Source organism: Trachurus trachurus (genome assembly GCF_905171665.1).
Source record: "Trachurus trachurus genome assembly, chromosome: 18".
Lineage (NCBI taxonomy): Eukaryota > Metazoa > Chordata > Actinopteri > Carangiformes > Carangidae > Trachurus > Trachurus trachurus.
In genome coordinates, this window is record NC_139909.1 from 12,646,559 (window position 1) to 12,657,632 (window position 11,074).

Below are 11,074 nucleotides of genomic sequence, written 5' to 3' on the forward strand. Positions count from 1 at the left end.
ACGATTCTATGAAATAACATCGTACAGATTGTTCATATAAAACCCAGATTTCAGTCTTTGTGGTCTGAGTATAGAATATGTACATGTGGAGTGTGATGTGGTCGTCCCACATACTATAACTCCTTCCTCCCCTTCGATATGAACACTGCCAGGCTGTGTGTGTGTGTGTGTGTAATTTATATTTTTACAGCATTGTGTAAGTACCACCCTGGCAGCCCCGACCCCTTTGAAGTCGCCACCACATGGTGTCGTACGGAGAGAACCTCCTCCTCCTCCTCCTCCTCCTCCTCCTCCTCCTCTCCGCCCCTCTTTGATATGTGTGTGGTGCGGTGGTGGTTGTTAATGTCACCTCCACCACCACAAAGCGCGGCTGAAACGACGAGAGGGAGAATTTCACTTTTCAACACGACGAACCCGCGGCCGTATACGCCTCGTTACAGGCCCATCAGGCATCACGGAGACGGGCCGCACGTTTTATAGACTGACTTACTGCTGCTGCTGCTGCTTTAAGACAGGTTAAAGATATAAATGAAGAATACAACAATGTCAAATTTAAATTTTACCCTGAAAAAACGGGTAATTCTAATAGAAGAGCAAGTAAATAGATAAATAAAAGAACTTCTTACACAGCTGTAGTTGTGCAAAGTTCATTCAAACCAAATAAAGATAAATTAGATGTAATAAAATAAAACATCTACATGCTATATGTTGATATAAAAACAATGTGCTGATACAATTCAACACAAACAGCTGCCTTATTCAGTTTTAAGACTGAAAATGGATCAAATGACCATGTGTTATGTAAAAGGAGTCGATTATAGTGACCAATCCACAAAGAATCATCAATTGATCAGCAGTTTCCTTCAGGTCTGACCAGGTTGTGTCATCATATGTCATGCATGGATCAACTTTAAAGCAAAAGAAGAAGCTAATTTGTGTTTATTTGTATGAATTCGGGCTCCATTTGATTTCCTATCTGCCCTATTTCCCTACTAATCTAAACACATCCACATGTGTTGTGTTCAGTGTTGGATAAAAATAAACCCAGAGTCCATTTTAGGTTCAAACTGGTTGAATCCAGCTGCAGAGGAATGAGCAATTTAGCTGTCATGAAGCCTTTAATTAGCTGCGTGCTATTGGCTTTTAATGCAGAGCGTTTTTTTTGTTTGTTTGTTTTTTGGGGATATTTAAAGTTTGTCCTAACTGGTCTAAATTATTATACGTGCATTTTATAACGTTGTCCCTCTGCCTCCTCCTTCTGTCCAATCAGCTGAAGGGAAAGAAGGGCACAGTGACCAACGGGACGGCGTCAAAACAGAAGGCGGAGCCGAAGGGCCTGACTAAGAAGAACGGCATCAACGGCACTCGTGGGTCGACCTCTCTGAAACACAGCAGCTCCAGTGAGTAGGATGATAAAATAAATAAATACGTCTGTAAGGCTGCGTCATGTTTCCACTGAAGGAGCTGAATCATTCATATCATTGATAGGAGTTTATTTGTTTATTGATTTGATTTGATTTGTCCACAGAGCTTTGTCATATTCTGAGGTTGTGAGGTTATCAAAATTATATTTGTGCATATTGACATTTTAAAATCCCAATAACGCACCCGATTGGATCAAAATCAAAATCATGTATAAACAAAGACAGGAACAAAAACCCACAACCTACCTGCTTGACATGATAACGATTATGACACAATAAAGGAAAATGGACAGAAAGATAAAATGAAAATAAAAATGAATAAAATAAAATAAAAATAGAATAAAAAAGAATCAGATTAATAATTCAGAATGGATTCAAAATGTGTATGAGGCTTCTCATTGTAATTGCCTACCCATGCAGGGCTCCACCTTTTATCAACTGTTTATTTTTGTAAATAAAAGTTTGTATCACATTATTCTTTTAAAGGGATAGTTCAACATTTTGGCAAATTGGCCCATTGCCATAATCCCTATAGTCACAGCAGTAGGTTCGTTACCTTTAATTGTCGGTGCAAGCTGTTTTTTAGAACGGCGGAGCAGAGCTGCGAGCTGCTCAGAGCTACGCTACGGAGGCTCATGGGATTTCTTGGTTTCCCTCATCAAACTCATTAAATACACAATCCAACAACTCCAAAACGCTCCAAAACAGAGTTGTTTTAGAGGTAAATTCAGAGACTGCTTGCCAAAAAACTGCCCTCCACTGGAACGCGCGTCAGTGGTTTTTGCATAAATTTACCACTAAAACAACTCTGTCTGGTAACGTTCTGTTATTATCTCATAGTGTGGTGAATGTGCAGGTCACAACTTGTCCACCAGAGCGTTTTGGAGTTGTCGGATTGTGTATTTGATGAGTTTGATGAGGGAAACCAAGAAACCCCATCAGCCTCCGTAGCGTAGCTCTGAGCAGCTCGCGGCTCTGCTCCGCCGTTCTAAAAATAGCTTGCACCGACAATTAAAGGCAACAAACCTACTGCTAAAACTATAGGGATTATGGCAATGGGCCAATTTGCCAAATATTAATATATAATATTTAAATATTGATGTCTGTGTGAGTTTGGTTATTGGCAGTAGTGAGGACTTCCATGCTTTCATTGATCTGTATTCTATTGTCTGCTTCAAAAAGTCGGTGTTTGGTTTGGGAAGCATGACTATGACTATATCACGACTGTCCTGTAAAATCCAGCACAGAAAAGTCCAGTTTATAACCCATAATATCAGCAACAGTGTGCCTGCCCTGCTGACTGCAGTGCAGCAGTTGTTGTGCAGCAGACAGTGTGTCTGGCTCCCCCGGTCTCAGCCTCATCACCACTGATTGCTCCGTAGCAATGCTCTGCTTCCACAGCAATTTGGAAAATGCAGGCTGTCCAAAGTACAGTTGGTTTAAAGTCGGGTGGTGGTGGTGGTGGGTGGGTGGGTTGGTGGGTGAGTGGGGGGGAGTAAATAACTTAAAAACCAAAAACCTCTCCTCCCCCTCGAGACCGTCCATGTGACGCATGTGGGCCAGACTTCAGCCTCCTGCCAAACAAACTGAGAGAAGACCTAATAGCAGAAGCATGGCCCGGCCTGGTCGGAGAGTGTAATGTGGTTGTGTTTAATCCTTGTGGCGCAGAATAATGTGTGTGTGTGTTTTTTTTTTTTGTGTTTTTTTTTGCCCTAACGTGTGAATTAGGAAAAGTTGTAACCGCTCGTCTGACTGGAAATAACCAAATATGTGTCACGTCGTCGGGGTTTATAGATAATGCCGCGCAATTTTCATATTTCCAGTGTCAGGTCAGGGTGTTGAATTTAAACATTATTCCTCATCATCAGCAAACTTGACTGGAGCTTGCGCGCACACACACACACACACACACACGCACACACACACACGCGTGGTTAAAGGGTCAGTGGGTTTTTCAGATACAGTGTCCTGATGATAAAAGCTGTGATTAGGAATGCAGGATAACTATCGGTACAGAAGATTATCGGCCAGATATTGGCTGATTATTATCGACCAAAATACACAGATACTGTTCAGTGCCATAAAATGAGTGAGTAGTCCTGCAACGGTATTGCGATTGGTTATTTTTTCTGTATACTGATTTGTAGACATATTCCTGTTGATTCATTGGTTGTTGTTTTTTTAACCATATTCTGATTTGTTGGGTGATCTAAAGCCGTATTCAGGTTGGTTGGTGACTATTTTCTGATTTGCAACCAAAAAAAGCATAATTTTTTACTTTAAATTCTTGTTTTTGGCAGCTTGAATGTCTCTCAAGACTCTCTTGAGGATTGATCACAAACATTCACCTGAACTCAGAGATTAACTGAGTAGACTTTGGTCAGAAAAGGTCAAAGTCAACCTCACAAAGTCACAAATTATGATACAAGTTAAACGATTAAACTCCAAAGTGATAATATTTTATTTCCAAATGATCACACGTCAACTTCAACCCCTCCAGTTTCTTCTTGAATTCACTCTGAATCCTTTTATTTTTCCAGATGCGGAGCAGTGCAAGTACGGGAAGAACCGCGTGGAAGCCGACGCCAAACGTCTTCAGGCCAAGGAGGAGGAGCTGATGAAGAAGAAGCAGGACATCAGGAACCACCTGACGCAGCTGAAGAAGGAGAGGAGCGACCTGCGCACGGCCGTGGAGGCTGCCGCCGGTCAGAGACGCATGAAGTCGCCAGTAGAAGATGACACGTGAACATTTTAAGGAATTGAACCCTAACCCTGGAGGTCTCTGTCCTGTAGGTAAACGCTCTCACGCCTCCCTGTCGGAGCGGCTGAAGAAGGTGGAGGAGAACTGCCGGCAGAAGGAGGAGGAGAGGGTGAACCTGGAGCTGGAGATGACGGAGGTGAAGGAGAGTCTGAAGAAGGCCCTGAACGGAGGAGTCACTCTGGGCCTGACCATCGAACCAAAGGCTGGTTCCTCCGGCCTCCAGGTTAGAAACTCCTCTGCTGACAAACTCTTGTCTGCACAGCAAAACGCAAATTTCACATCACGCACTGCGGTACATATCGGGAGCGCACCAAAAGCACCTCTTAGTTCTGCTGCCAGAAGCATCAAACACACAGAGCAGCCGGTACATTTCAAAATATCTGGCAATGCACAGACTCCTGATTGTAAATCACGTTACTTTGTCTTTATGTTATATAACAACAACTTCATTGTACCTGTAGGTGAACTTGTCCTGCAGTGGAAGTGTGAAATGTCCATTTCAGTCAGACAACATAAGACATTTAAAACAACAGGCTCTGTGCACAAGTCTCATGACGTACTTCCGTTTTCCCCAGTGATCGGCAAAGGAGTTTCCGGTTTACTTCCGGCTTCAGTCCAACGGTGGTAAATATGAGTCAAAGTGAACAAACGAGAGCTGTAACTGCACGAAAGAAAATGAAATATAATCGGACGGACCGCTGCAAAAAAAAAAAGGAGGAGAAGAAGAAGAAGAAGGCCATGGTCCAACCGGACCCGAGTTATTAAATGTTTTCAGTTCACCCAGCATGTCTGGACGGTGTTGTTCGGCCCATTAAGAACTCCGACTGACCCAAGGAAAGAGCTGGAGCCTGTATTGGCTACAGTCTGTGGCCAGAGCAACACATTTATTTAGAAGAAGTTTAATTGCTGGTTTACTTATAAATCAATGTGTGCTCCAGATCCGGCTCTTTCCTTTTATTAGTCTTTTAAACAGTGAGAATGAGTTGATTAGATTATATAGCCTATTTTCCATCTTTGCTGAGCATAAGATTTGTTCAGAATTTTAAAAAAAGCCTTTCCCATATAGACGCCTGTCTCAAATATAGCAGCTGGAGAAAATAAAACTACTATATTGACACACTTACTGGGGAAAACGGAAGTACGTCACGAGACTTGAGCACGGAGCCTATTCAAAACAGTTTAAACAGTCAAGACAATTAAGACAATTCAAATTAAAAAACTAAATTCAAAGTTAAAATTGAATTAAAGCATCGAACTTTCATTTTGTGTTGATTTTGGCGACCCCTCTGGACAGAAGCAGTAGTGTTTTGCCGTGGTATTTCTGAAGATATGGAATTACAGTTGCAGCTGCTAATCAAGATGCTGAAATACCCAATAAATACTGATAGCAGGACAAAATTAAACATTATACACACTGAGAACACATGAACCCAAGTCAAATGTCACTGCCTCCGTCAGCGCTCTAACCTATCTCTGTTGCGTGTGTGTGTGTGCGCAGTCACCAGCGATGATGCGACGGACGCAGGAGTCCTCTCCCTTCTCCAGCTGTGACACCAGCGACACAGAGTCCTGCTCCCTGCCCGTCAACAGCGCCTCGTTGCTGCGGCGACAGCAGGGCGGTCAGAAGCCCTCACCTGTCCGTGGACACGTCCTCAGGAAGGCCAAGGTCAGAGGTCACAGGGTTTACTCTGTACAACCATCAGGCATTTCATGTTTTATTAGATTGTTTTAAAGAGTTTTATTGTTGTATTTTATTGTTGTATTTTTTGGTCTTTTTATTTTCTATTTGCCTTTTTTTTATGTTTTCTTTTACTTGATTTGATTTATTTTATTATAGATTTTATAGATATTATTTTTATATTCTTTTTTTTGGACTTGATATCCAAACTGAGTGTGTCTCTTTGTTTTGCAGGAATGGGAGCAGAAGAACGGCACATAAACCACTCAACCCCTCACTCTGGTCTTTACTTTAAGTCCTTTTTGTTTGTTTTGTTTTATTTTGTTTTTCTTTTTGAGAAATTGTCTATATATTTATTTATAGCTGATCAATACAGACGGATACTGTGGAGGAGGACACAATCAAAGCATTCACATGAACCAAAAAAACAAGTGGCTGGTTTTAACATACTGTAAGAACCACAACATTAAGACATAGCAACCTTTAAAAAAAAAACGAAACAAAAAAAACCACGCTTCTACCATTGAGCAGACCTAGTGTACCTGAGTCGTGCAACTTGTCTTGTCCACTGTACCTTTTTCTGTTTTTAAACAAAGACCAAACTTTATTTTATTTTTTCCACTCAGATTCGTTCCAGCAGTTTGGGTTAAAAAAAAAAAAGATCAAATTCAAAACCAAGTATTTATTTGTAAATGTTTAAAGGAAATACTAGCCTCCCTCTGTTTATTTATGTTGATGTATTTAAATTTTTTTTTTATTTTTTTTTTTATAGAATTTGGTTCATTAATAATGATCATTCATGGGTGTCGGTATCGACACACAAAGTGCATGTTTAAGGGTCACAGCAACCAGAACACAACTCACTTCCTGTCTGAGGGTTTATTTGAAGAAGCTGTTATTTCTATTATTATATAATCGATTTAACCTGGAAACACTGAAGCAACAGGAGGTTGATAAGGACGCTCGTCACATGTTCAAATGAATTCAAGCCTTTAGGCTAGTTTATTACCTAAGAAAAACCATAATACTTTCCTGGATTTCTATATCTAACTTAAACATCTGTGAGGTTAATTATTAGATAAACTTTTAAAATCAACCCAATCTCTAAATCTCTTTTTCTTACCCTCCTTAAACCTTTTACATGTGTGTTCATGTATTTATCCACTAGTAGTTTACTGTACTACTACTGCGTCATGGAAAAGAGCATCGGTGTGTCAATGAGAAATGTCTCATAAATCTTAAACTGGAAGAAATGTTCCAATTAATTTCTGAGAAGTGCATATGACCACATGCTACATTTCTGGCCTTTACTGGTTTGAACAATACTTGTACTAAAAGAAAAATGACATTTAAAAACTGCCAAACATGAATGTGTTTTTCCACAAACACTGTGGACACACAGAGAGACTACTGTATTTACTCAGTAGGAAACAGCCCAGATTGAAAAATCAGCATTACGATACCACAAGGGGTAATTAACCATGGAGGGGCCGTCAAAAACAGCCAAGAGTCTGATTGCGAGACATGCTACATTTGTTTGTTTGACTTCCACAGCGAAAAAGAGAAGGAAGACCATCTTTTAATCACAATTAGCCACAAAAACAATTGTGACAAACGACTGAAGCAGCAGCTTTATAAGTTCTTGTAAGTTCACTTAGAGACGAGAACTCAAGCAAATAAACAAGGACATGTGTCTTAATCAATGTGAATTAACTTGCTCCCAATAACAACTACTGTGGCTTCCACTCATTGGCTAATGGACAAAACACAAAACAAATAACCTGTCTAAACTGAGAATGGCAAAAAGTTACGATGAGTTCGTTGTGAAGCTACAACTGTGATGTCAGTGTCAACATGAAGCGTTAGCGACATAAAACACAGTAGCAGGTGGTGAATCTGGGTTCAAACCCTTTTATACTGAATATCAGGGAGGAGCTATGAGTGGGAGTGGGTTTAATAACAGATTTGATTTGATTTAAAGTGAGTGAAACACATTTTGGTTTTTGTGTTCATATGGATCATACTCAGAATGATACTCTATATTCAAACAGATTAAAAAGTATCTAGAAACATAAATGCTCATTGGATACATTGTTAATGAGTTGTAGCTAATCTTCTGTTAAAGGGATAGTTCAACATTTTGGCAAATTGGCCCATTGCCATAATCCCTGTAGTTTTAGCAGTAGGTTCGTTACCTTTAATTGTCGGTGCAAGCTATTTTTAGAACGGCGGAGCAGAGCCGTGAGCTGCTCAGAGCTACGCTACGGAGGCTAATGGGATTTTTCAAACTCATCAAATACACAATCCAGCAACTCCAAAACGCTATGGTGGACAAGTTGTGACCTGCACATTCACCACACTATGAGATAATAACAGAACGTTACCAGACAGAGTTGTTTTAGAGGGAAATTCATGCAAAACCGCTGTTGGCGTTCTCGTCAGGGGCCGTTTTTCAGCAAGTAGTCTCTGCATTTACCGCAAAAACAAAAAATCTCATAACATTATATGACGTTATATATAACATATACGAAATGATATCAATAAACTGATCAACATGCACCCAGTTCAACAACCAGCGACTCAGTTCCCCTCATCCTTCAGCTCTGACCACAGTGTTTGAGCAGCAGCAGTCGTCCGGCTCTCGGTCTAACAGCTTCTTTAAATAAACCCTCAGCACCGTGATGGATCGTCTGGATTTCTGTCGTCTGCAGCAGGAATCCGACGGGGTGTTTGTTAGTTCTTCTGAAATTCAGGCACACCCTTAGATTTGGCTCCCGTAATCACTACTGTAGCCCTGTGTCCGACTGTGTGAGTGTGTAAGTGCATGTCTGTGTTTTCTTGTACTTCTGTTTTTGTGAGGAGCAGTGTGGGTTTTAGGAAACAATTTCTAGTCCTGATGAGTTTGCGTTAAGACTGGAGGTAATAATTTAATCATGATGGTGAAGGTCAAAGACTCCACTACTTATTATTATATTAATATTATTACTTTTATTGTTAGCATTGTTATTATTACGGTATTATTATTCAGCACTTTGGGCAACTAAGGTTGTTTTTAAATGTGCTATAGAAATAAACTTTGAGTTGAGTATTATTATTCATTGTTCCTCACAGAAATAGAAGTAGAAGTGTGTGTGTGTGTGTGTGTGCGTGTGCGTGCTGAATTGTCTACAAGGCACATTACAAACCCATCAACAATACACTGACACTTTGCTGTAAACCTGTACTTATTTTCAGACTGCTACACACACACACACACACACATCACTTGCCAAATTTTAAAGGTGCTTTTTTGTGATCAAAACGTTTTATTCCGCTGTTTTTGTTTTTTTGTTGTTTTGTTTTTTACGCTTTGCTGCCGTGTAGATACTGTTGATACCGACAGAAGTAGTGTTACGCACGTTGCTAGATTTTGGAAAATCATCGCTACGGCAACAGCACAAGGACCCCCCGCACCACCACCACTACCCCAACTCCTCCTCACTACCTTGTAAATGTAAATATTTTCTGTCCTCTCCCTCCTTCCCTTCCTTCTTTCAGATTAAAACCCCACTGGTCTGCAAGCTGCATGTTAGCATGAAGGCAGGTGCGAAGGGGAGTTAAATGCGACGCACACCGGCGCCTTTTTTGCGTGACGTGATGTGACGTACCGCAGTGGCGCCAGCGTGCGTCGCACTTTATATCTAGTAATATTTAGTTGATTCTGATCCCCTGTCAGCTCAGCGAGGCATGCGACTGAGCAGGAGCGTCTGATGTCGGTAAATGTGAACCTGCTGTACATAGTATAGTAGCTTGGCTTTGTGGAATTGGGGGGTGGGTGGGTGGCTGGGGTTGGGTTGGGAGGGGTGGGGAGGGGAGGGGAGGGGGTGTCGGGGATGAAATACAGACTCATGCATCAGTGTTTGTTTTTTGCACCTTATACATTTTCTACTCTTTTGTATATCTCTGACAGTCTCCGCCTCGGTGACATCCTTGTACATAAGTTAATAAATTCACCTGACAAACAGGTTCCAGTGACTTTGTGTTTTTATTGGTGGAGCTGCTTGGAAATAAAATGTCAAAAAAAAAAAGATGCTGCTGCAATTTGTGCAATTCCTTATCAGGATTTGTTTTCAAGGACGTCACTTCATGTATTTGTAACTGTTTAAAGAAGGAATGATCGTGTTGCTGTAGAGAGGAGGCGGCCACATCATCAACTGGTAACCAGGAGACCACCATGGTCTTGCAGCTTCATCAGACAGAGCCACGTACCGGTTGGGGTTGATGTCGAAGTCCTACCCCAATCAAGACATTATTGCCACCGACCACCTCTGACCAGATGTTCGAGCTGGTTCGGTGTGGAGAAAAGAGCTGGGGCCTTAAGACTGGTTCCTATATGAAGCCATGGGGCCGGAACGCCAATGGCGACATCAAGTTTCTGGTTTTCTAGAGCAGCGGCACCATCCAACACCACATCTGAATCCTGGACAGACCCAACAGGATTTAGCGTTGGTTCTGGATAATGATCGAGACCAGCCAGACGAGAGAAACGGCAGAATCGTTGAGGGTCCAGGATGAGGGTAACCCAATCTGAGATCCTCGTGAAGTTCAATCAAGAAACTCCAGTTCAGGTACGGTGTCCCTCGTTTGTGTGTTTTGTGATTTGCTGTTGTGTATGTTGTGTTGTGCACTTCCATATAGGGCAGTTTTCAATGAGAGACACTTTCTGACACACAGATGTGCTTTTGGGGCCGAGGCAGTAGTTCCGACTTTTGCCCACTAGGTGGAGGTATATGCTTAGACTTGACAGCAAAGTCCTCATGCAGGCCCTTGTGATCCCTGAGTTTTAATGATGGAGATCAGCTGCAGTATTATTGCATCCTTGCTTGTGAGGCAGCACATTATTGTGGAATGGGCCACGCTGCATGTTTGTCCCTTTATTACTCTTGTGTCGTATGTTTTATTATCGCTGTTCTTGAACCTCTTCTTTGTCTACTTTGGATGTCTATTGATTTCATCTTTTCATCAGGATTTCTACATCTGCTATCTTCATTCTGCTTGTTCCTGGTTCCTGCCCCTGGACTTCAGTCTAACCTCATGTTTGGGGTTTAATACCCCTGACCTCTTCCTTCCTTCTTGTCTAATCCTAAACCTCAGTTTTTAGTCTTTAGTTCTAGCCCTGATCCAAGCTTTATCCCGACCCTTACCGTAGTCTTTTAAAAGCCTTGAGTGGAC

At 41.5% G+C, this 11,074-nt stretch overlaps 1 protein-coding gene across 1 annotated transcript in view; it reads left to right on the top strand.

Annotated features, from left to right (window-relative positions):
- afap1 (actin filament associated protein 1) overlaps positions 1-6,124 on the top strand; it is a gene marked incomplete at its 3' end in the record, with an annotated part of 44,091 nt that extends 37,967 nt beyond the window's left edge. Inside the window, 5 exon segments of the mRNA XM_083992673.1 lie at positions 1,271-1,400; positions 3,965-4,129; positions 4,218-4,408; positions 5,684-5,851; positions 6,098-6,124. Coding sequence (XP_083848799.1) covers positions 1,271-1,400; positions 3,965-4,129; positions 4,218-4,408; positions 5,684-5,851; positions 6,098-6,124 — 681 coding nt within the window.
- Between the last annotated feature and the right edge of the window lie 4,950 nt (positions 6,125-11,074).